This window comes from Schistocerca americana, chromosome 2, assembly GCF_021461395.2.
Source record: "Schistocerca americana isolate TAMUIC-IGC-003095 chromosome 2, iqSchAmer2.1, whole genome shotgun sequence".
Lineage (NCBI taxonomy): Eukaryota > Metazoa > Arthropoda > Insecta > Orthoptera > Acrididae > Schistocerca > Schistocerca americana.
The window spans coordinates 80,427,843-80,454,907 of NC_060120.1; the positions used below are offsets into that span (position 1 = coordinate 80,427,843).

A 27,065-nucleotide genomic window follows, 5' to 3' on the forward strand; every position below is an offset into this window, starting at 1 on the left:
GTTATACCACAGTAAATTGAATCCATTTGTCAGCAGAGGTACAATCATTAATGGGAAATATGAGGAAGACTAATGCATGTTAATGTACTTTAAAGTCAAACTGCTTTATGTTAACACAGTAACTGAAAATCATAGGTGAACCTAAAACAATGGTATGAGGAAAGACAAACAATCATCATACAGAGAAATCACTGAGATGCACAGATACATAAATCAGTTGTTGATAATGGGTCAGCTACACAGTGTGCCCAGTAGGGAGAGTTGTTTGTTGTGGTCTTCAGTCCTGAGACTGGTTTGATGCAGCTCTCCATGCTACTCTATCCTGTGCAAGCTTCTTCATCTCCCAGTACCTACTGCAACCTACATCCTTCTGAATCTGCTTAGTGTATTCATCTCTTGGTCTCCCTCTACAATTTTTACCCTCCACGCTGCCCTCCAATGCTAAATTTGTGATCCCTTGATGCCTCAAAACATGTCCTACCAACCGATCCCTTCTTCTAGTCAAGTTGTGCCACAAACTTCTCTTCTCCCCAATCCTATTCAATACCTCCTCATCAGTTACGTGATCTACCCACCTTATCTTTAACATTCTTTTGTAGCACCACATTTCGAAAGCTTCTATTCTCTTCTTGTCCAAACTAGTTATCGTCCATGTTTCACTTCCATACATAGCTACACTCCATACAAATACTTTCAAAAAAGACTTCCTGACACTTAAATCTATACTCGATGTTAACAAATTTCTCTTCTTCAGAAACGATTTCCTTGCCATTGCCAGTCTACATTTTATTTCCTCTCTACTTCGACCATCATCAGTTATTTTACTCCCTAAATAGCAAAACTCCTTTACTACTTTAAGTGTCTCATTTCCTAATCTAATTCCCTCAGCATCACCCGATTTAATTTGAGTACATTCCATTATCCTCGTTTTGCTTTTGTTGATGTTCATCTTATATCCTCCTTTCAAGACACTGTTCATTCCGTTCAACTGCTCTTCCAAGTCCTTTGCTGTCTCTGACAGAATTACAATGTCATCGGCGAACCTCAAAGTTTTTACTTCTTCTCCATGAATTTTAATACCTACTCCGAATTTTTCTTTTGTTTTCTTTACTGCTTACTCAATATACAGATTGAATAACATTGGGGACAGGCTACAACCCTGTCTCACTCCTTTCCCAACCACTGCTTCCCTTTCATGCCCCTCGACTCTTATAACTGCCATCTGGTTTCTGTACAAATTGTAAATAGCCTTTCGCTCCCTATATTTTACCCCTGCCACCCAAGCACATCTCGCAACCCATCCTTAAAGTTTCACTTCTGCCTGCACCTCATCTCCTACCTACCAAACTTCAAACAAGTTCACCTGTGTAGCTTGTAGGACAAGCACTCCTCGAATAAATGATACTGCGGAGACATGGATTGTTTTCTGCTCTCAGGCAGTTTTGTATTCTCAGAATTGTTTACACGAGCGGTGAATTTTTGTTGATAGTTACTGTCTAAATGTTCCTTATGAGTACTTTCTGTGAAATTTTTCTGTCTTAGTTTTCGGTGTGAAGGAAGAGGTAGTGATGGAGGAGCATCATGCTGCACCTGCAGTTTTAATACATTTAGTGGCAAAGTAGATTAGGAGCAGGGTGATTTTGGAGCATGCAAGAACCTCGTTGTAGAGCTTGTGATGTAAAATCCACAATACCAAAATTTTACACGAATGACAGCGAAAAAGATGGAAGAAATACTATTTACAATTGGACACAAAATTGCCAATCTACATACTATTAAGCGTAAATCCGTTAGTGTTAAGGACAGGTTGCTTGTGACACTGATATTTCTAGCATCAACTATGTTTATTCTCTTTAATATTTGGTAAAATAACAGTTACAATTAAATAACCTTACACCAATTTTGTCTTGATATCCATAGACGCTCAAAAGCCAAATAGGGCAGATGCCTGATAAATGAGGCATTTCTGGACATACATTTACTTCAATATTTTTAATTGTACCATCATAAGGAGCCACTTATAAATTCCTGAAGGTCTGTTCCCTCAACACCCAATATAATAATATAATAAAAAATAATACATGATAAAAAATTACAGAAATGGTACAGCAGTATTTTTTGAAATTAAATGGCAATTTTTCAAGTTTCAAAACAACTACTTTCAAACACAACTTCACTTGTTCCTCTACCTTAATAAATCTATGCTATAAAACTACTTTACCTGACTCCTTGGAGTGTGGTTATTCTGGCAAGCTTCTTCAGTGTACATATACTTACTTCTTATGTCAGTTCCTGTGGTCCAGTAACTATACATTCTATAATGCTGACCTTTCCTCGTACAAACTAATCAAATGCTCAGCTTCGTCCTAAGTCCACTTTCTGGCAGCTTTCTTCATTACTTTTTTTGCCTCACATCGCTGACATTCACTCACAATGTGTATCAATAGTGACAGAAGTGTCAACTGTGTCGACAATGCCAGTACACATTTATAGAGCAACTCGTTCCAGTGTCGATACGCACAGCAAGTAGCGTGCTAGTCTTTCGTTCATATTTTCACATTAACATGGGGTTGAGTCTCTTTGGTGACAATTTTATTTTCATTTGTTAATTTTATATAACATGTGCATGATATTTTTATATGTCATTTGCTAAGTAGTACTGTTTAAGTCTAGAATTTTTGAAACAGGCTAACTGCTTATGCTGTTCATTTAAGAGGTAAAATGGCCAATTTCTTTGCTGAGAAACATGCCTTGACAAAATCCCCCCCCCCTACTAGTGGCTCAAAACATGCTGCTTCATGGGTACTTTTATTTAATGTGTATTTGAGTGTGGCCAAATATATTACCCAGATGTGGCAGTGGACAAAATGCGAAATACAGCACAAATCTGGGACACAATATGGCCACTCAGTACCCACCGAGTACTCTCTGTTCTCCTCACAATGTCCATGTAGCTTTCCTTGTCCGAGAGCTACAGTGAGCAGCTCTTGAGAGATGGAGGTTGCTGTCTACATGAGAGGTCTACACTCGCAGCAGTGACTATGGAAGATCTTGCCCCACTCTCCAACACTGCTGGCGAGCTGACTCTGCGCTGTTTACACAATACTAATTGCTCCCAAAAGCTGAGAGTGAAAAACTCATGTGTATAGCTAGGTGTAGCCATAACATGAGGGATTGTTCCTAGAATGAATTTTCGATCTGCAATGGAGTGCGCAGACATTAAACTTCCTGGCAGATTAAAACTGTGTGCCAGACTGGGACTGAAACCTAAGCATTTGGTAAACAACTTGCCCATGAAAGGCAAAGGTCTCTGGTCTGAGTCCCAATCTGGCACATAGTTTTAATCTGCCAGGAAGTTTTATGTCAGTGCACACTCTGCTGCAGAGTGAAAATTCATTCTGAGTTCTCAGTTGTTTGATACAGACAAGTTGTTACAGCCACATAGCAATATCCAAGAGCAATAGACCTAGTTCTATTCAGCATCTACTTCAAGTTAATTTATCATACTGAAATATGAGGCGGCTTGGGGCAAAAATCCTATTCAACAGGTAAATAAAATGTAGCTGCAAGTTCCATCACTAAGGGAAGTTAGCCTACAAGTTCGTGATTCAATTTGTGAAGGGGCTTAGTGTTCTTCCTTTGTATTGATTAAAATGTTCAGTAACTCTTGCTACAGCAGATCATAAAGAACAGGCAATATGTAAGAAGAGGTATTTTTTTCTGTTAAAGAGAATCCACAATTGAAATTAACAACGGTGAAAAAGGTATTTGAAGGAGACCATCTAAATCAAATGCAAGGATACAAGTCAAAAGTCCTGTCTACAAAGGCATTCATCAGCTAACTGTTGAGTTTTGAGAGGTGAGAGATAATTTCTTTGTTACAGAGCACATGCCGGTCCATTTTATCAGAATGAATGAGTATGAAATACATTCTTGCGAAATTTGTGCTGCAGACCTAAGGAAAAAAATCTACATGATTCTGTCCTGTGAACTGGAGGATCAATTAAAAAATGTAGTACGTGATGGTGATCTGCCCCCCCCCCTCCAAAAATTGTGGTTAATAATGAGACATGGTGCTTCACTTATAACCAAGCAATCAAACAACTGTCACTCATGTGGAAAACAATGTCAATGGGGCCAAAAAATACATGTCATGTAAGAACATTAGTGAAGATATTCACTAGCTTCTTTGGTAAAATGGATTGTACATAATGAATTTGTTCCATCAGCACAAATTGTTGATCAAATTTTCACCAGAATGTTCTGAAGAGACTACATGGAAACTGTTATGCAAATGCATATACAACGGCGAGCAGAAATGGCTGAAGCATCACGATGAAGCCACTGTCCACACCACTCTGCAAGTTCAATAGTTCTTGGCAGAAAACAACGTGGCAGTTGTTCCTCACTCTCCCTAAAGACTTAAACATGACTTTTTGTTACTACTACATTTGAATAAGCAATTGAAAAGTTGTAGTTTTGCTGATCAAAATGAAGGGGCGGAGAGAGGGGGGGGGGGGGGGGGCAGATCATCAGTAACACACCAACAGGAGGTCTCCAAAAATATTTCCGGTTGTGGAAAAGTTTTTGGAAAAAGCAAGTTAATGGATCAATAGAATCAATTTCATAAACGTAAATTGTGTCTGGCACCATAGCATACTCGCATTGTCTAGTCTTTCAGCTATTTCTGCAGTAGAACATCAAGGCAACTCAAGAGGCAGGCTGCTAGATTTGTTACTGGTAGGTTTAAACAACATGTAAGTGTTATGGAGATGTTTCAGGAACTCAAATGGGAATCCATGGAGGAAAGGTGACACTCTTTTCGAGAAACACTATTGAGAAAATTTAGAAAACCGGCATTTTAAGCTGACTGCCGAATGATTCTGCTGCCACCAACATATATTGCACGCACGAACCACAAAGATAAGATATGAGAAATTAGGGCTCATACTGAGGCATAAAGACAGTAATTTTTTCCCTCACTCTATTTACAAATGGAACAGGAAAGGAAATGACAAGTAGTGGTACAGGGTACCCTCTGCCATGCACCATACGGTGGCTTGCAGAGTACCTATGTAGATGTAGATGTACCACAGCAACAAGTAGCCTTTGGAGAAGAGCATCTGTGTTGATTTATTTTCCCCTGCACAGTCTGTTTGTTTCCCAACTTACACTGTGTGAATGAGTATATGGGAGAATGTATTTTGAAGGTCCCTCTGGTATGTCCAGAGTTTTCACAGACCATTGATGTCTCAGTGCCAACTTAACTTATAGATGGGCACTGCTGAAACCAGAGAGCTTTGCCAGCAGCCAAGGGGTGGCAGTCTGCTTCTGCACAGCACAGGTGGACAGTTGGTAATGGGTATCTCCCCCTAGCCTGTGTGTGGAGTGGACACTCTTGGACACGAGAACTACAGGTTACTCTTCCACTGCATCTGATAAAGTTGTGGATGCATTTTTAAGGTGCTCCTCTGAAACCATGGACCAAGGTTTTAGTATCCCCATCACAGACACTGAGATGGGTGCAAAGGATATGGCATGGTTATTGCAGCAGAACAGGACAAAACGCTGCGCCTGAACCATGGCATGGGCAGAACCACAGACCCAGGTGTTTACCTGCTGGCAGTAATAAGGATGGCTCAGCAATTCTAACACTGATTTCAATGCTCACAGACGAAGACTTTGCCTCACGCAGAGCTCTCTTTGTATCCATGTGCTCAGCTATCAGTCGCTCGCACTGGTCGCGTGTTGTTTTTTTCTTCACGCTTGATCTCTACACTGTGTTCAGACTCTATGCTCCATTGTAGATTGATTCACACATCAAGATTCGTTCCCTATTCTGTGGTTTAGCTCCCTGGCATATAGTCGCCCACCATCAGCTAGTACAGTTACATCATTCATGCTGACACTGACCACCCTGCAACTTTGTCACAGCCACTCTGATACCAAAGTGGCAATTACAGATGTTCTTACACGTGCAACATTCTTTTTTTAAATTGTAGCCACCATGAATATAGCATTTTTTTCAATGCCGGAAGGGCAGGTAGCTCCAGAAGCAGCAACAAAAACTGCAGCAGGAGCAGGTACAGTAACTGGTTGCAATGGTGCCCAACAGTTACTATTGAGTGGTTCCTCTTCGAAACAGCACCCAACATGAGCAAACCAGTTGCATGTCTACCTGTGGTTACTCATACCTTAGGTTCTTGGGCTATGCACAGCTTTATATAAAAAAGAATAGCTCGATGTAGTCAAAGGGTAGAGCCATATGTCTGCTCTCATCCTTCACAGCTAATTCACTGCAAATAGTAACCTGTAGCTGTGACCCTGTAGGCAAATAGTCTATGCATTGGCTAGAACTGCAAGTTAATAAAATACACAGAAATATAAAACAAAAGATAAATGAATAATTTAATAAAAAGGGTTCTACTCTAATGTCTGTAAATGTAGATGACAGAGAACTAGGCTTAATAATGTTTATTCGAGGAGAAACACCTCAAATAAATGGGAAATGGTCCTACGATATTCAATGAAAATAGTCAGAAAATAATCTTATCAAATGCAGTAAAGTTAAATTGAGAGCATTATGAGAATGATAGCAAAGTCTCCAAACTAAATAGTCATCAAAGACTCATGAAATCTAAGTCAATTCCATGATCACAATACACGAAAAATTGTCCAGCTCAAAATGGTTCAGAGTTCAACATGATGATTCACAAATTAACACATGTGATACACAGAATAGTTACTCACATTCTGTCCATTATCATTTCTGTAAATCAAGTGGTAAACGCTGAAGTCCTACTGTGGAGCACATTCAGACCCCTCGAAATGTAAAAGTCCCTTCAAAAATCAGAATATTATAGCAGCCGTCGCCTTCCAGAAACAATGACCTATAATACTGAACCACGCACATTACTCTACGCAGGTCTGCCTTCTTCCAGAACTTGCCGCCAAGAGTCCCGAATTGCTCCCTTGAGCTTATCACTCAAATAGCCCCAGTCTCCAGCAGTGTGTGTGCGTGTGCGTGTGTGTTTGGAGTTTACAGGCAATCAATGGCAAGGTTATCAGCTTATACGCATTAAATGAAACCAATGTGGATAAAACTGTGAAAATGTTAACGAACACATTAAGACAATAACAAAAAATATTAAAATGTGCTATATAGGAGATTAAAACACAAGTAAAACAACAGAGGAGCTAAAATAAAAGCATGGGGAACTGCGACTGGCTGACCACTTAAAAAATACACAGGTGAGCCAGTCACCCTGTGAACACATTAAAACTATTCCCCTAAAATCTTGGGAAAAATACTGGACAATTCACAAAACTTTAAAACTCGAACCACATTCATCTGAACATTACTTAAAACAGAGGGCACATCTGGTAGCAAATCTGCCGCTGCCTACTGATTGGAAAATAAAACAGTCCAAAACATGTGGCACACCGTGATCTGTATGCCACAAGCACCACACATTGGAGGGTCCTCTCGCTGGAGCACGAAGCCATGCATCATACAGCTGTGGCCAATGTGAAGATGAATATGAAAGACCTTGTCCCATTGGTGTAGCTGGGAGGATGTACGCCACAGCTAAGTTGTGCACTTTACTACACGGAGCTTATTTCAGTCAATTTGGGCCACTCATCTTCCCATTGATGCATGAATTTGTACCTCAAATAGTGAGGGCAAGTAGGGGATGGCACACTGATACAAACTGGGTGTCACAACATGCCTCCTTGGCTGCTAGATCCGCCCATTTTTTCCCCGCAGTACCCATGTGCCCTGCTACCTAGCAGAAAGACATCTCCTTCCCCAGTCTTTGTAGTTGGAGGAGGGCATTCTGGATATTCTGAATTACATTATCTGCTGGGTACAAACGTTGGAGAGGGTGAAGGCCACTCACAGAATTGGAACGCACAAGAAATTTAGTGCTGGAAGAATGTCTCATCTGCTCCAGTGCCCACAAGATTACATATGATTCTGTGATGAAGACAGTAAATTCTTGACGCAGTTGGGCTTCAAAGATACAATGCGGGAAAGCAACAGAACAACCAATGGAGTCTCCCTGCTTAGGCCCATCTGGAAAGACAGCTACCTAGTTGTGGTGGTCCTATAAAATGTCAGAAAATATTACATTAAAAACAAAAGTACGAGTGCAATCTCTCCTGTACTGCACTAAATCTTAAATTATGCTGGGCCTCTGTAATAAACAGGGTGGCAGACGGTTAAAGCCCTGGATTTGGGGTTGTACTTGCTCCACACTGAGTGACTCCATTACATGCTGCATGCAGGTCCCAAATGGAATTTTTCGCTCACGGATAGTTGGAGAAAAGGCATCTCAGACGCAGACGAGCAGCGGCATGTACGGTATGCGGGTGAAGTCGGAGCTGCAAAGAGCTTCATGCCTGATGCACCTCGAGGAACTGCCATTGGATGGTGAGTGGAGGTTCCCCAGCCTCAGCACAGAGACTGGGTATGGGACTGGTCCTATATGCACCCTCGGCCAGCCAAATATCCTCATAGTGAACAGTGTCAATGATCTTCAAATAAGAAGGCCTCGCCCATCCATACACTGTGCACCCACAGCCCAGCCAAGAATGCATAAAAGCCTGATAAAACAGGAGCCGACGTTCCCTGTCTGCTTCCCAAGACCAATGGCTAAGGCACTTTATGATGTTAAGTGCCTTGAGGACTCTGGCTTTCACGTCTCTCAGGTGTGGCAACCATGATAATTTGGAGTAAAAAATGATGCTCAGAAACTTCACTGAGTCTCTAAAATGTAGAATGGTGTCCATTATATGCAAGTCAGGTAAATTAACAATACAGCGAGAACAATTACAATGAACACACGCAAGCATACACACACACACACACACACACACACACACACACACACATATTTACCTGCAGAAAACCCATCTTTGGAGCCCACTGCTCTAACCTCCACAATATAAGTTGTAACTAATGGCTCACTGTTGCAGCACTAGAGGAGGAACAGAAAACAGCAAAATCATCCACAAATAAGGAGTACTGTAAAGGACTCTTTATAGTCGATGTGATACTGTTTATGGGTGTGGCAAAAAGGGTAACCCTAAAAATACTGCCCTGAGGGACACCATACTCCTGCTCAAAATGATCTGACAGCGAGTCACCAACTTGGATCCTAAAATGCCACTGAGACAAGAAAGACCATATGAAGATGGTAAGGTGGCCACGAAATCCCCACTGTTGGAGTTGTGAGAGAATACAGCGTCTTCAAGTAGTATTGTATCCCTTACTGATATCAAAGCATATACCAGTACAGTGATGCTTACTTAGCAAAGCCTGCTGAACAGCTGCCTCTAGCAGGGTCAGGTTGTCGACTGTGGACCAAAATCTCCAGAATCCACACTAAGAGTGGCTAAGGATTTGCCTGGCCTCTAACAACCAGATCACACAACAGTTAACCATTTGCTCCAGGATCTTTCCTACACAGCTTGTTAAGGCAATACTGCAATAGCTACTGGCACATATGTGGCCCTTTCCTGGTTTGAGAAGAGGTATCAAAAGTGCCTCTCTCCATGGGCTGGGGAAGTTACCTGTCTGTCATATAAGATTAAAACATTCAAGGAGGATTTCCTTTGATGCTGCTGTCAAATGTCAAAGTATGCAGTACCAGATTTGGTCAATACTGGGTGAGTCTCAGACAGAGCCGATTCCAGCTCCCACATGGAGAAAGGATAGTTGTAAGTCTCAAAATTGTTGGATCTGAAGTCCACTTTTCTCCTCTCTACAGTCACACAGCAGCAGCGAAACATGAGATCCTGGCTGCCATTGGCAGTAGTTTGTGCATAATTCTCTGCCAGCATCTGAGCGATGTCTTCGGGCACTGTTTAGGAGACAACCCTGTTTCCATACTGCTGCTATGGGTAAATGACTGCATTTAATAGAAATCCTCCTGATGGCTTCCTGTACTTTTGTGGAACAATTGATAGAGTCCACGAATGCTTGCCATGAAATTTTCTTGCTCTCCTTAATTACATGTCTAGCCTTGGCTCTTGTAACTTGAAAGGCTGTAAGGTTGTCTGCTGTAGGGTGACATTTAAATCATCGAAGAGCTACACACCTGTCCCAGACGGCTGAATGGCACTCATCAGTTCATCAACGTACAGATGACCTGAGGATTTTGGGATGGATAAGTCAGCAGCATGATGGATCACTCCCATTATGTGGTTCATCCATTCCTGGATGCTGTTGTCGTGTTCAAACACAGCCATCTGGCTGAAAAACTTCCAGTTAGCTCTGATGGCCATTCATATTAGTGACTTCTCTTCAAGTAGTGCTCCATCCAGTAAGTGAAAATGGAGTGGGCAGTGATCACTGGAATGAAGGTTGTCAATGACCTCCCATTGAACAGTGTCTGCAAGGACTGAAGAGCACAAGAGAGGTTGATGGGTGAGAATGACCCAACAGCAGTGCAGAAATGAGTATGGGTACCTGTATTGAAGATGCACAGCTCGTGAGATGTCACGAGGCTCTCCAAAACCCAACCCTGAGGGCCAGCAGAGGTCGAGCCCCACAAGACATTATGGGCACTGAAGTCTTCCAGTACTAGAAATGATTGTGGAATTTGTTCTACATGATCTATGAGAGCCTCAGAGTGTATTGTATCTGGCAGTGGTAGATGCAGTGAGTGGGATATAGTACAACCCACCAAGTGTCACTCCCACAAGGATTGTGAGAATAAGATTACAATAATTACTGCGGGCAGAGGAGCATTCAAACAATCATTCTTCCCACTCACCATACATGGATGGAACACGAAGAAACCCTAATAACTGGTACAATGGGATGTACCCTCTGCCATGCACCTCACAGCGGTTTGCAGAGTATAGATGTAGATGTAGAAACAGTGATCCTCCATCACCCATGAATACTGACAGCAGCTGCCTGCAGGCCAATAGCCAGGGGGAGAGCAGAGAAGAGATGCATGTTACTGACAAACACGGCAACCTTTCCCTTGGCTCTGTCCCCCGTCAGACCATCCTTTCGGTGAAGAGTGTAGCTCTGTAGCACAGGACTGTCAGTGGCTTTACAATGTGTTTCTTGTAAACTCGGGCACATGGGGCATTCTTGCACCAGCAGTTTCAGTTCCTCCACATGTGTCCTGAACCCATTAATGTTCCACTGTAGTATGGGAGCCAACTATGATTAGGGTTGCACTGTCACTCTGTCTTTCCGCCGAAGAGGGGAGCCTGTAATGGGTGGGCGCTCAGTCTGGGGACAAGATGATTGCCCCAGTCTGACATCAAGCTCCATTAGCTCTTCTGAAGAGTGGACAGAGACACCAGATAGTATGACTTCGACACCATCGGACTGTTTACTTCCTGACTCCATCAGTGGGGGATGCTTGGCCTTTGATTTTTTGCACTTTTCCAATAGTTTGGGAGGAAGTGTAGGCTGTTAAGTCTTCTTGGCCTGACCATAGAGGACCTGTCTTGTGGTTTTAATCACCTCTATCTTCCGTTCTTTAAGGAAGACACAGCAGTCCCTACTACAGATAGGGTGAGCCCCAGAGTAATTCACACACTTTGGAGGAGATGAACATCTGACTCCTCCATGGGCAGCCTTACTGCATTTGCCACAAGTGGGTTCTCCCTTCCATCCAAGTGAGGCACGCCCAAATTGCTGAAAACAAATTCCTTAGTGAATGATGGGATAAGTTCGCCTATCTCACCTACCACTTTTCGGACCACTTCTGCAGTTTACAGTGCTTCGTCAAGTTGATGCTTTGTTTGAAATTTCATTTTGTTATATCTTCCAATTCTGTAGTACTATTTGAAGTTATGCAACCATCCAATGCTTCCCTACAAATTACTAATCTCTGTCATGAGGAATTTGTTGTGCATAACGCAGTAAATCACTATCATGCATATCCTATAAATTGTATCGAACATCCTTGAAATGCACAAACATCAGTTTTTGTAACAAGTGTGCCCTGTCCTCCTCAGAAAATCCATAGTTTTTCTTATGCACTACCTGATCATATTGCAGCAGACTACTTACTTGAGGTCTCTCTCTCTCTCTCTCTCTCTCTCTCTCTCTCTCTCTCTCTACTATGTAGTGGAAGGAATTCCACGTAGGTAAGTAATTATATTTAGTATCTACACCTCGGACAATGATTTTCCTTTACTATGTTTCACTGGAGACGGCATTTGTGGCTCCCTGTCTGACAATGATGATGACTAACATGGGTCAACACCTGTTTCAATATCACTTTCACTTGTTAATCATTTATCATCATCACTATAATACTCTTCATGTACATTGCCACACAGTCAAACATACACAACACAACACCACACATTCCAGTGACTCATCTTGTAGAAATGCTAATATTTCATCTGCCACTTCTTTCTCACCCTGATAATTCCTTGGGTTCCTTTTTGATGAAATGTTAACTTCGACAACTGTTGTTGTCAATATAATGGAACGTTTGCATTGCTTATTGTTGCCATTGCTCTGCTTGGTATAATCATCATTATTATTGTAGCACTGTTGTGATTTCCTCATCAACTAAGCTGTTCAACTATGCTCCACAGTATTATGCTGTGCTCACCATTGGATATCTCCAGTCCCACCACCTGTTGCCATTAGCAGCCAATAATGTGGTTGCTTGGTGGACAATATGTGGCATGTCGAATGTTGTAAACATCACTGGCCCTTTGCGAACTTGCAATCAAGGGGTTCCTTATTAAGAGGCTGTCTCGGACAGCTTGCAAGCACTGCCCCAGCATATTCAACTGTCGATGGTGGATGGGTGACTTGATAAGAGTCAAGGTCAGCCTAACTGACTTAGATGCATACACGCTCTTTTGCTGCCACTGGACAGACTCTTTGGCTGGACTGCGTTGCAATGGGCACTACATCAAGTTGTATCTTATAGTAAACAGTGTATTCCTTTGAGGGGGCAATTCACCGTCTCTGCAACTTACAAGAATTCATACAGAGAACTTTGTTGTTAGTGGTAAATTCCCCACTGGTACAATATATTTTTGGGTTGGATGCCTTTTCTACCTTTGGTTTCCAGATAGCACATGTAGTATGTCAATCGGTCGCCTTTCAAGATTTGGGCTCCTCACTATGGTCATACAACCAGCTGTTTGAGAATATGTTGGGTCAGGCAGAAAATTTCAAGGTACACATATCTCTTGAGCTGTCAGTAATACTTAAATTTTGTTACTCCCACCCATCCCCTTAGCCACGCACAACGAGGTCAAGGCCAAGATGCAGTGTAGGCAGGAACTCACCATAGTTTCTCTTATTTTGTCGAGTCGGTAGGCCACCCCTTTAGTGGTGACTCAGAAGCCAAATAGCACTGTGCACCTCTGCATTGTCTCCCCCCCCCCCCCCCCCCCCCTCCCATTATATAATTCTGCGGCTGGAGGAACTATTGATGGAGTTTTCAGGTGGCCAGCATTTTTCATGCACTGACTTATGTGAAGCATACCTGCAGTTCCTGCTGGACACTGCTTCTCAGAGTTTCTTAGTGCTCAACACTCCCTTTGGGCTTTATCTGTCTAATTGCTGGCCCTGATTCAGGAAATTCCTTGTTGCATAAACTCCATGACAACTCCAATAACATCTGAGTCATGGACTACAAGACAGAGCATCATTTAACAAATCTGCAGGCAGTTTTCCAACACCTTCTCGAAAATGGCCTCTGTTGCAAACAGAGAAAATGTATTCCATGAAGTTTTGGAATGGCAGCCAGATAATGTCAACATCTTGCCATGATATTGTGGCTGACAGCCATTCAGCCATCTTAAGGTGAGTGTTTTATACAGGCATTTGCTAGTTTATCAGCTAACTTTATAAGAGGGCTATCCACAAAGTACATTACGTTTTGGAATTAAAAATAAATAAAGTATTGGAAATTTTTTTTATTATATACAAATGAAAGCCACACTTAAATAGTACTTTTCTACATAGTTGCCATTTAAATTAATGCACTTATCATAGCGATGGACGAGCTTGGAAATTCCTTCGTCGTAAAATTCGGCCGCCTGCGCCTTCAACCACGTGGTTACCTCTTTTGGGACAGAAAAGGTGTGATTTTTGTGGATTTCCTGGAAAGAGGCACTACAATAAACTCTCAAAGGTATTGCCAAACTCTGCACAACCTCAGAAGAGCAATACAAAACAAGCGCAGGGGAAAGTTGGGCTCAAAGATCTTGCTGATTCACGACAACGCCCGGGCCCACACGGCAAATGCCACTCGTGAAGTTCTCGAATCTTTTAAGTGGGAGTTGTTTCCTCATCCGCCGTACAGTCCCAACCTGGCACCGAGCGACTTCCACTTATTCCCAGCAATGAAGAAGTGGTTGGCTATGCAGCATTTTGATGACAACGCACAGCTTCAAGAAGAGGTAACCACGTGGTTGAAGGCGTAGGCGGCCGAATTTTACGATGAAGGAATTTCCAAGCTCGTCCATCGCTACGATAAGTGCCTTAATTTAAATGGCAACTATGTAGAAAAGTAGTATTTAAGTGTGGCTTTCATCTGTATATAATTAAAAAAATTTCCAACACTTTATTTATTTTTAATTCCAAAACATAATGTACTTTGTGGATAGCCCTCGTACTAAACTCTGGTGTAGAGACACATGCGCAGCAGTAGGAGCTGCTGCATAAGCATCCTCTGTCAAATTTAGTGCCCAATGCAAATATTGCTTCATCTATGGTGTGCAGGCACTTGTGTAACAGCAATACTACCTGCGCGCCTTCTGTTGGAGCGCAGGCTCATGGAGTTAAAATTCAGCTGTCAAATTAATTGTTGCTACATCCATCATCAGGCACAAAATGTTTTCTTTCTGAAGATATTAAACAAATCACTGGGTTCCATGCTTTTCCCAACTGCAAGCCGCCACCACAATTAATATCATCTTCTGCCACACATATTTCCACAGATCCATTAATAATTGAATCGCGGCAAAGGATCTCGTCAGGGCCAAGATTTTCAAGGCAAAATATTCCATAGAATTTACTATGGAGACATAATGCTTGTCTAAGGCTGACTTACTGAGTTACAAAAGGTAGGTGTGGCAATCATGTTCAATGCTCCTTTCACATACTCTGTCTGTGTGTGTGTGTGTGTGTGTGTGTGTGTGTGTGTGAGTGTGAGTGTGTGTGTGAGTGTGAGTGAGCAATGTAGGCTTTGCCACACCAGCAAGATATTCTGTAGATACCAGCTCTCTCCAACCTCAGATCATCCTTTACCGAATCAAGAAGAACACAAGTCTATGATCATAGGTGGCCAATATATTACTTTAACATAATGTTTCCTTAGGATTCTAATTTTGATGAAATACTGCCAACACATTTGAGGAACACCCTGAACTTGAACAGTTCCTTCTCCTCTTGATATCGTGGATGGTCATGTTTTTTCCTCCTCAAAGGAATGTGTATCAATAATCTGTGAACACAAACTGTCAGTGTTTCAGCTGCTTTCCAAGGCAGCCTCTATCAGATAACATGTGCCCTGCACACCAAAATAATTTAGTTCTTTTCCCCTAAGCTGCCTTTTTTTGGGTCACATTCTCAGTGAAGATGGTCTCGTATCTACATCGTTTACTTGCAAGTACCCAAAAATCTGTGCGAGCTCAGGTACTTGTTATGCAATGTTTTGTATTATGCTATGTTCATTCCTCAGGCCATAAACATCTGTCCTTCCTCTAAACTAGCTTTGCCAAAAGGGTATCAAATTTGTCTCATCTGTGGATTGTCAACAACCTTTTCAGGCCCTCAAGCACTGTTTTTGTTCCGCTCCTTTTTAGCTTCTTTTATGCTTAGTAATCCTTTAACCCTGGATGTGATGCATCCCAGTAGGGTACTGATGTGGTCCTGTCACATCGGAATCAAGACAGCACTGAGTATCCAGATAGCATCCTCACATACTCCACCTGGTGCATGTGTTGCCCTGTGGAATGACTCATACGAAGGCTTTGCCACATCTACTGGTCATGACTGATCGCGATTCTGAATACCTTGTGGGGGCTTGCACCGCCTGTACACAAAACCAAGTTGTGCTGCCATGTCATTTGTTCTTCTTGGCCAGTTTCGAAGCATCCTTTGGGCATGGTGCACGTCGACTTTGCGACCTCTTTTTTGGGAGGCACACGGTGGTTGGTGATCAAAGCATCGTCAAATTTTCAAATTTCCCCATATGTTGTCAAGCTGTTTGTCATGAAACTGACGGTGATTGCTCGCACATTGTTAGTCATTTTTGCTAACAAGGGCTGCTGGGCTGCTGCAAACCCCCCACCCCCCCTTCCCACCCCACCGACCTCTGGTATCCGATAACGATCAGCAATTTGTGTTGCACTAGTCTGAAGACTTTTGCATTCGCACTGGTATATGGCATCTTACTATTGTTCCATTTCATCCCGCATCTAACTCAAAGGTGGAATGCTTCCTGTGTGTGTTTAAAACTCTAATGGAACAAATCTATGTCTGCCTCGTCTCACGATGGTGCAAGTCATGTTTTCTGACTACGTACTGGACAACACCAGTTAATACATGTAGTCGGGCCGAACTTTGCATGGGTCCCAGCTGCAGGGTTCTTTGAATTTCTACACCGTAAGTCACATGTCTGGAGCATTGCGGCCCACCATGTTTTCCACATGGGGCCATCATTCGGGCTTGGTATATTGGCTGGCAGCATGGGGTGGCTGCCAGCTGTAGTGCCGGGTCAGCAGCAGTAGTTGTGGACAGTGGATGGGAGCAGCTGATCCATCATGCAAACCAGCAGTGGCTGAAACCAGTTGGCCTTCAACACTGTCATCTCCAAGACAGTCAGACAATGGGTTCGGTTGTGGCGCTGCTCAGGTAGGGGGGCTCCCAACAGCGGCAGCATGCTCACCCACTGCAACCTCCATCGCACATTTCAAGACCGCGCCCTACCTTCGGCCGCAGAATAGGTTGACACTGGAGCTAGGTCCTATGTCCGCTGCAGTGGAGCCCAAGGAATTTGAACTGGTACCCTCTTTCCCTTGCTTGCCAATGCTTCAGTGTTCAATCCCCTGGTGAGGAATCTCGTGCCCTCTTTGGCCTAGCAATGGACGTAAAGGTACAAACTGGGCCATTCTCAGCCCTATGTGGCCTTTTCAAGGAGGAATGATTTAGTATTCCTACCAATGGACATAGAGATGGATACAGAAGAGCTGGCATTCTTACTGCAGCGCAATAGTAAAGAGGGCTTGCGAAGCTTGGCATGGGCAGAGCCACCTTTTAGGTCCTTACGTGTCAGCAGTAATATACCTGGCCTGAGAGTTCCAGTGCTGATTTCAATGCCCTGCAGACTGAACCTTCACATCTTGCAGTGCTTCAGTTCTGCGTGCTCAGTTGTCAGTTGCTCGCATTGGTTGCGTGTTGTGATTTTCCTACATACTTGATCTCTATGCAGTTGTTCAGTGTGTAGGTGCCCCACTGTTGGCTAGTATAGTAATATTCATGCCAAGAGCAACTCTCCACAGTTTTGTCAAACCCATGCTGGTACCAACGAGTATTTGATTAATTTAGTCTAAATTGTGTTTGTTGTTGTTTTTTTTCCAGAAGGCATAAAAATGTTTCATGATTCTTATTATTCTTAATTTTACTGTATTCTTAGTATTTCATAAACAATCATTCATTAAAGAATCAGATTAGAATAGTACTCCAAAGTACAAGTTTGCCTTCATTGTGGAAACTGTGGTTTTGTGTAAAACGTGACGATGAAACAGAAAATGTGGCGCTGGTCATGACATCAGCAACTTCCCTCAACAAGCCCATCAAGTATTCTAAAGGGGCCCATCTAGTTATCCATTCTGCATAAAATACAGTAAATATCGTCTCTCTTATAGGGCCAGATCCAGTGTTTCAACTTAACCTATCCAATGGGCATGAGGCATTGTGAAAATGATGCATGTGACCGGGTCACCTCACACGGTCCTAAACCACAATATAATATTAACAACAACAAAAAAGTTTCGATATCTCCAGCCCCTCTTTCATGTGTCAGAGAGACATTACACCGAAAAAGACAATATTAACAGTAAGTAATTTTAAGGAAATTATTGGTATTCTTTCTCTAACATTCTTCTCTTCTCCAACAAATAAATTACAAATGAAACAAAACAGTATAATCAGATATAAATGACTAGGTGGTCATTAACAAAAAAGGATATTACATAGCACTTACTATATTTCTAAATACTAACCTGTCAACACCTGCTGTAAGTTTTCTGAGATATGAATGAAATGACATGTGTTTAACATTCTGCTCTTTAAGATAAGCCTCATCAAATGGTTCCAGTGGTGAGCAATGCACACAGCAAGCTTTTGGACCATGGCGACAACTGTAAAAATGTATAAATTTAATATCAGAGCATATCTAATATTTTATTAGTTACAAATGCCTTAAAACAATTTTATGTATTTTAACAGAAACACTTGTCAAACAAAGTACTTGAATATAATATTCAGGGCCTCAGTATGGGTTATTATAAAATGACAGTTGTGTGTTAGTTTAGTCAACCACTTAAGGTTAATATCATTGACATATTACTGTTGTCAGCTTTCTGACATTAATGAATTGAAGGGAAACTGAAAAGAACAAAAAGATTTACAAAAACATCAGCACTGATACCGAAGTATATCAAAGAAAGAAGCATAAGCTTGAATATTACCCCAAGAAATATAAAATGAAAGTAGATCATTATCTCACCAATATGTATAGCAAGCATCTTCAGTAGTAAATTTCATGATGATTTACCATTGTGGAGTGTTATGCTCATGAGTGAACTCATGAATCTTAAGAATTTAATGAAACTAAAAAATTAATGGAACAAAATAAATGAAGGGTTCAAGATATGCAACTAAACTGGAAATAAATAATGAACAAAAGTAATCTCCAAGTGAAAGATATTCTTGTCTTAAGAGATGGCATTAGTCTAGAACAGTACTTTTTGTAAAACATAGGCATCAGATGATGTAAGAAAATATAGCTAATATAAAAATGCCATCAAATTCCAATGCGAATGGCAGACCCCACACCCAGTAATGACAACAGAGAGTCATATTATCCTCCTCCCCAAACACACATACATGCAACTTTCAATGCTGTTTTGTGATTTCAGAACAGATTGCAGCGAAATGAAAAGCACACTATAACTGCGCAAGGGCATTAATAACCCACTGGTCATGAATGGCACAAGATCAGCACACATTAAAACCTACAAAATTTCATAGTGCACAATACATCTAATGACAAATCCCCTAAGAATAGGAATAAATAACTGATGACTTTATGGTGGACAAATTTTCACTCAACATCAGTTGCAATTACAGAAAAGATACATTTAAGAAATTATACTAATTTCAAACAGCATAAAACAGTAAATAGTAGAAGCATAGTGAGTGATTCTTTATTTAAAGGTAAGAGTGTTGACAAATTCTGAAGGGTCAGAATACTGATACGAAAGGACACCTGTAAAACATTTTACTATTTTCTTCTCACATGTTGTATAATCTAAAAGTCAGTACATTTGCCATTAAGAGATCAAAAATATACTGGCATACTGGTGCATGTGTTGTCACTAATTTATGAAAATAATCCTCATAAAATAATACATTTAAACTTCTTATTAGTACACTGAACTTTAGGAGACAGTTTGCGTAACACAAGTTACTTGAAAAATTACTTTGCATTACTAGAGAAATCTGTAATTGGAAAAACTAATTCTGTAAATAGGTCTCATATGCTCTGAGTCCCAAAATATTCTTCGTGTTTACAACAGGTTTGTGCTTGTTCACTAACAGCCTCTCCATTCACAATGGTGGCAAACATATCTCATTGTGTATTCACATTGTCTGATATGTTGTCTTCAGTGATGAGAATCATTTAGTGACATATGGTGCTGTTTTAATATAGCTCAACAGTAAAACAGGCAAAGTGATATACACTGTCGTCATCAGTGGATGAAAACATGCAGAATAGTTGACTGATACTTTGTTTCCAGCTAAAACAAATATATCCACAATTCAACCCTTGTTACAAAGTTTTATATGGTTTTTGCATTTCCTATGTCAAGTTTTTTGAGCAACTCCTTACATTGGTTAACAAACCTGTCTCAGACACCAGTCACATTATGCATAATGCATCAGGAACATATTTTTTCACAGCTAAATTTTTATGTAAAATTAAATGCAATGCAGTCTTTGATATGCTTAACGCACTTCTATCTTACAGAATGCAACAATGTTTTTTGGAACAACTGAACACAGTTCATAACCTACGTAAGCACCACAACAAAATTCTGAAAAACCAACTGTAGAAAGTCTTCTCTAAAGGCAATTGGTTCCCAAAAATTGAACAAAGCAATGTGAGATTACACTATTCAGCTGGCCTTTACAAAAATCATAAAAATTACTCAATGAAGGGCTTCATGTAAGATTTTCGTTTTCTCACAGCTCTGTTTTTCCCCCCTCATTGCAAACAAACTATGTGGCGAATTTCTGAGCTGCCATTGTTTTAAAAAATGATAAATTTTAAAACAACAATAACATCACATCTCAGCAGTGCCATCTTAAAAGAACTTAAAAATGCAACCCTTGTAATGCCAGCAAAATGATTTGTAAGAATTCTGCTAACTATTTGTGAGCCCACAGTAGCTGGCTACGAACAACAGTTTCTTTCAATCTGTACTATCATGAAAAAGGATAGAAGATTCTGTGAGAAAAAATTTATAGCCTGGAAGTAACTGTAAACTATGTTGTGAATAATGTGTGATTCGCCATGAACACACCTTTAGAATCCTCTATCATATCACAGCCTTATATAAGAAATGTATTTAATCACTGAACTAAGTTTCAAAATTTTCAAGCACCTGTCAACATTACACACTACTCACAGTTTATCATCCCGTTTACGTTGCACCTTCCCATCTAGTTTCCACAGCTGCTGATCAACTTCATCTTCTTGCAGTGGCACCACTGGTGTTGTCAAGAGTGCAATATTCTGACTGGGAGTGGATGAAGATTTCTCGGGATAGTCATCAATCGGTTCATCGTGGGCCATACTGTTGCTGCTGCCAGGTGATGGCTCTGACCAAAGCAGTGCTCCATTAAGAGGACACATATAAACCATATCACCATGGCGCAATCCACTTGAGCGAATGGTTCTTGAACGGGAAGAAATAAGTTCATCCTTCCTCCCACGTTCACGATAAAGAGCAAATGTGTATCCACTCAAACCAAAAGCATCATGCACCTAAAAGAAAAGAATATTATGTTTGTAACAACTTGCACTCTGTTCAGAGAGAAGCATGAAATTATGTGTGAAGGCATAAAAGTGCTTAAACATTCAAAACACTTTGTCAATTATAAAATTAATGTTAAACTGCAGGATCACGACATGATAATTACATTTATTTGAACACAAACACAAATGTTGTATGTGAATGCCCTGAACAATACTGCACACACACACACACACACACACACACACACACACACACAGAGAGAGAGAGAGAGAGAGAGAGAGAGAGAGAGAGAGAACTGTCCCATAGTAGCCAAGCAGTATTTCTGTGCAATTAGTACAACATAAAACCACTTCACTTCAGTAGTTTGGAGGTAAGTGCTAGACTACACTGGTCAATCCTAGGATTTTTTATCTGTCACTTATCACTTCTTTCACCTCTGGCAATGTTTGTTGGTCTGAAAAATGGTGTGCTGCATCATGGTTTGGAATCCACATTAAATTGTTGGTCTCCATATATCTGGCTGGGTTAGTCAGTTCAAGGGTTGGAAAAAGACATCATGCCACCTCCAACAGGACCATACCTAGTAAATCACTGTGGTGTTCAAAATAATCTTTGGATTGATGACTGCTTTACCTATTTAAAGGCTTTCATGGCATTTTGTACACTACTGAAATGGTGAGTACCAAGATATTACAATGAACATGCATCACATTAAAAGGATCTTACAATTAATGGTGTACCTGTTAAACACAGATAAACAAACAGTGCTCATGGGCAACAGTGATTTCTTGTGTGGAGTGACAGAAGAGCAGTGGACAAAGGGGAATACAGGGAGTTCCCCTAGCACAGATCATTGTGACGAGTTAAATCTGTGTGCAAGAGTGAAACCCCAAACCCCGATTCCTCTGCACGAAGTTCTCTTCCTATTCAGCCACTCATTGACTGACTATAAGTTTCAACCCGCAACTGCCTAAGCTTTAATCTACAAAAAAAGGTCAACAGGGACACTCTCAAGACACTATGAGATCTCTAGAGAATGGATATATGAGTGATTTCACATGTGGAATGACAGAAGAGCAGTGGACAACTGATCACAAATGTTCAACATAGCATATAACCTGCCAACAGTAAGAGGAGCGAGTTTGACTTATCCTAGAACCATATGTGGCTTTCATCCTACATACCAGCCCTCTGGAGCATCTAACTGAAAAGTTGATACACACAAAACTTGTAAAGATCTGTGTGACATTACAGAAGGTTCATTTACATCATCACATGGCATTCAGTTAAAAACTACAAATATGCAACATTCCTGTCCAACCACACATACAAGTCGGAACTCTTTGGGGGCTAGAAAGACTAATGCGTATTTTTTTAATACAAATTATATCAGTAACAGAATGGTGAGACATTCATGATGTTTTCGTGCAAGAATTTTCAGGAAAAAATAAATTTCCTGTGAACACATCTGAAAAAAATCCAAAAAGAGTTTTAAAGATTTACTACTGCTGATGGAGCTTTTGTGCGTAAAGCTCTAATACAAGGCAAAGAGAGAACTTATGCAAACTGCAGCAATAACAATATTGTCCTATAGTCCACATGAATGAAGAACAGAACTTGAGACAACATGAAATCTGCCACAATACAACCCTGAAATGCGCCATAGCTTTTTCACTGCAGTTATGAAAATATGCCATACAACAATGATTTTTCTTTAATAGTGTTATGGACTTTGCAACAAGCCACAGCACTCTTTGTAGATGCAAAAATTGCAATTACTTTTTGTCTATAATCTTCTCTAATTTCTCTTTTAAAATAATGGTGAAACAATCTCAGTTTCCTCAACATTTTTATTAATGCTACTTTTAGAAGTTATTACTACATTATTTGGTACACAGTCATCTGAGGTATGTTCTAATTCAGACCATAGTTCCTCTAAGTGTGGCATTTGAACTGAAAGTTCCTGTTTCCTCTACCAAGTATTATCTTAACAAAAATGCAGCATCTGTCACACACTGCAGCATTGCTACATCATCTGTCAGCTGCCCCTCTGGTTAAGGTGAGCAGGCTTTGTTGTGTTACATATTACTCTGGAAGACAAATGATACTCTGCAAACAAAAAACTATATATGAGTTATTATACAGGACAGCATAACTATTTCACATTTATTTTTTTATCTGCATATGGACAACCGTACTAAGGAAGACTGCACCTACATGTGGGGAACCATACCAAGGGACAATGTGTGTCTACAAGACGGCATGGCGATTGCAGTAACTTTGCAAGAGGAGGAGTCTGAATCACCAGCCTGTATTGGAGAAGCATGTTGTTCTTGGAATAAATAATGGAACAATGACAGAGGATGTAATGTGACTCAAACAAATGAACTTTTGATCGAACAGTCATTCTAAATTTTTTGACCTATGTAAAAACTTGTATGTACTGGTTTCGAGTTGGATGTTCTGAGTGGAAGTATGCTGTTATTGGAAGATTATTGTACTTGATTGTGGACAATATATACAGAATACAGATTGTGGACAATATATAGGGAATACACAGTCTGTTCAAAAAGTTCTGAGGCTGATTGTATTTCTGCATTATAAGCAATGTTAGTGCACTAACTATGGTGGTAGCTTGAAATAACAACTGCAAACAAACTATGTGCATTTGACTAGCCAACTGTGAGCAGGAGTGCTGCGTAGTCAAGGTGTGGCCATAGTGTGTCACAAATCACAATGCAGTAACGAACCAAGCATCTCGAAACCAAGCGTCCAAGACATTCTCCCAGCGTGTGTGAAGTTTGCCCACATACCTTGACTCCCAAACAAAAAACACTGTATGGATGGCTGCCACAACTCGAATGAAATGAAAAACGTCGACAACTCTTCTCTGGTAAAAAGAATCAAAGACGATGTGACTTGGTGCTATCAATAAGAATGTAGCACAAAATGATGAGATACAGAATGGGTCTCTCATGAGTCAGCAAGACTGAAGAAGATGAGAATGTGACACACAAGTTGAATAATGTCCCAAAGACAGACTTTTTGACACTTTCATATGGTTGCATGAATGTTTTGCGCATTGCACTCTGGTTGGGGAAGACTTTGTCAAACACCGATGCATTAAAATCACCATCTTAACATTTCTCCCTCTTTTTATTAAATCAATTACAAAAGTTTTGAGACTGATGAGGTATATATAGGAAAGACAGCCACATAATTACTCACAGAAGGTAATAGTTATTGTATTACATTTCCTTCTAGCAAGAGCTGATTAATGAGGAGACGAAGTCTTTTATTGCCACTTGCAAGGTAACGGCCACATAAAGCAAAACAACAATAAAAGCAGGATATTATTAAATCTCCACTAAATCAGGCACATCAAAACCAAGCCAGAACACTACATTATGGCAATCTAGTGCAGGATGCAGGGGTATTACTGAAGGAAAGTCAGAACTTAAAAACAGTGGTAAGAACAATTAGTAAGTGGAATTATTTGAGAGAAATAAATTGTTTTGAGTAAACATGTATTGTGACATAATAAGGTGACCCTTGAAAACCCAATAAATAATTGAATGACAAGAAGTGAGCATATAAATATGAGGGTCATTCCAAAAGTAATGCCTCCTATTTTTTTGTGGGGACTCTGGATGTCCGAGCCAGATATCATTGGTGTAGTGCTAATGCTTGAACCTTCCTATTTCATTTGCAGGTGGTTCTGTTGTTCTGCGATAGTTGACACCAGCGGAGGAGTGTCCCAAAACGGAGTTTGATATGGACACGGCGTGTGATTGAATTCACCACTGCGTAAGATATTGTGTCAATTAAAATCCATTGGTGCTTGCTAAAGGTGTATGGAAATGACACCACAGACATGAGCAATATGAGGCGGCGGTACGGCATTTTCAAGGTGATGAAACAGCTCTGCACTAGTGGCCCAGTCGACCCTGCACAGCTGTCATCCCTCGCAATGAAGAGTGTCTGGATCAACTCATCCATGCTGATTGGTGGATAACGATAGAGAATTGTGTGCAAAGCTGAATGATGGCTGTAATGCCTTGGAAACAATGTTGGAATATCTTGGTTATTGCAAAGTCTGTGCGAGATGGGTCCCACATTTGTTTCAGGAGAACAAAAAACCCATCGAATGGAAATTTGCTGCGGGATCACAGAAAGGGACTGCTGTGTACAATAATCCATTGATCACAAGAGAAGTTGTTCAGAGGAGATTACAAAAAATAAACAGTTGGGGGGAGGTGGGGTCACATAAAGGGGTTGTACTAAACAAAGGGAAGAAATTGTTAGGATGACTGTCGAACAAGAGTGCAATTTAAGAAAACAGAGACATGAAACAAAAGTAAAAGTGACACAATTCAGAATTGGGGACCTAGTTCTTGTCAAGATTAGTGAAAGATCTAGAGCAATTAGTAAAAAAATCAATAAGTTATTTGACATTTACATTGGGCCATTTGTAGTGATTTCGAATCCTCATCCAAAAGCTCACAAATTAGTTTATCCTAAAACAAGAAAAATATTTGGGTTAAGGAATGTAGTACAACTTAAAGCTTAGGGATAAAACTAAATTAAACTAAACTAAACTCCAACCGAACAGGCTATGAAGGCCCAACAGTACCAATTGGCCGCCGTGTCATCCTCAGCCTACAAGCATCACTGGATGTGGATATGGAGGGGCATGTGGTCAGTACACCGCTCCCCTGATCGTATATCAGGTTAAAAGTAAGTTGTAATATGATGTGAAAAAGAAAAGTTAGAAGTCTTTTACATACTATTTCCTGAATACATAAAGTGTGATAAATGATTTTTATTTTATAACATCATTACACCCTTAAGGAAATATGTTTTCTTTGTACATTAAGAGTATGGAAATCTCTAAGGACCCAGCCCTGTACAATTTGCTTTTTAATTTAGCCTTCTGATGGTACAGCTATTCTCAGACTATTCTTTTACTTTATCCTTACTGCTGATGTCTGACTAGCGAACGTCAATTATCTTTTTACTAATACTGTGGAATTACGGGCATTTTGCATATTTGGAAGGAAAAAGTTGAAGTCACATAGAAAAGTCTTTCAATGACAAATGATTAGATTAGATTTGATTTGATTAGATTAGATTAATACTTGTTCCATAGAGATCATGAATACGACACTTCGTAATGATGTGGAACGTGTCAGGTTCATAAAAGATGTATGTACACGATATTACATTACAGAAAATATTGCACGACACTAATGTTCAAGGTCCCCCCCCCCCCCCTTTCCCTTAATTTATATCTAAAAATTCAGCCAATGAGTAGAAGGAGTTGTCACCTAGAAATTTTTTTAATTTATTTTTAAATGTTGGTTGGCTATCTGTCAGGCTTTTGATGCTGTTTGGTAGGTGACCAAAGACTTTTGTGGCAGCATAATTTACCCCTTTCTGTGCCAAAATCAGATTTAACCCTGCATAGTGAAGATCATCCTTTCTCCTGGTGTTATAGCTATGCACACTGCTATTACTTTTGAACTGGGTTGGATTATTAATAACAAATTTCATAAGTGTATCTAAAAAGAAAGATGATGAAACTTACCAAACAAAAGCGCTGGCAGGTCGATAGACACACAAACAAACACAAACATACACACAAAATTCTAGCTTTCGCAACCAATGGTTGCCTCGTCAGGAAAGAGGGAAGGAGAAGGAAAGACAAAAGGATATGGGTTTTAAGGGAGAGGGTAAGGAGTCATTCCAATCCCGGGAGCGGAAAGACTTACCTTAGGGGGGAAAAAGGA

The 27,065-nt window shown here is 40.6% G+C and overlaps 1 protein-coding gene across 1 annotated transcript in view; it reads right to left on the minus strand.

The window, feature by feature from the left end:
* LOC124596095 (nuclear protein localization protein 4 homolog) overlaps positions 1-27,065 on the minus strand; it is a 254,438-nt gene that overhangs the window by 175,636 nt on the left and 51,737 nt on the right. The window contains exons 3-4 of the mRNA XM_047135091.1: positions 20,926-21,284; positions 18,235-18,372 (exon numbers count right to left, since the gene is read on the minus strand). Of these exons, the coding sequence (XP_046991047.1) occupies positions 18,235-18,372; positions 20,926-21,284 (497 nt within the window). The remainder of the gene's footprint in view (positions 1-18,234; positions 18,373-20,925; positions 21,285-27,065) is intronic.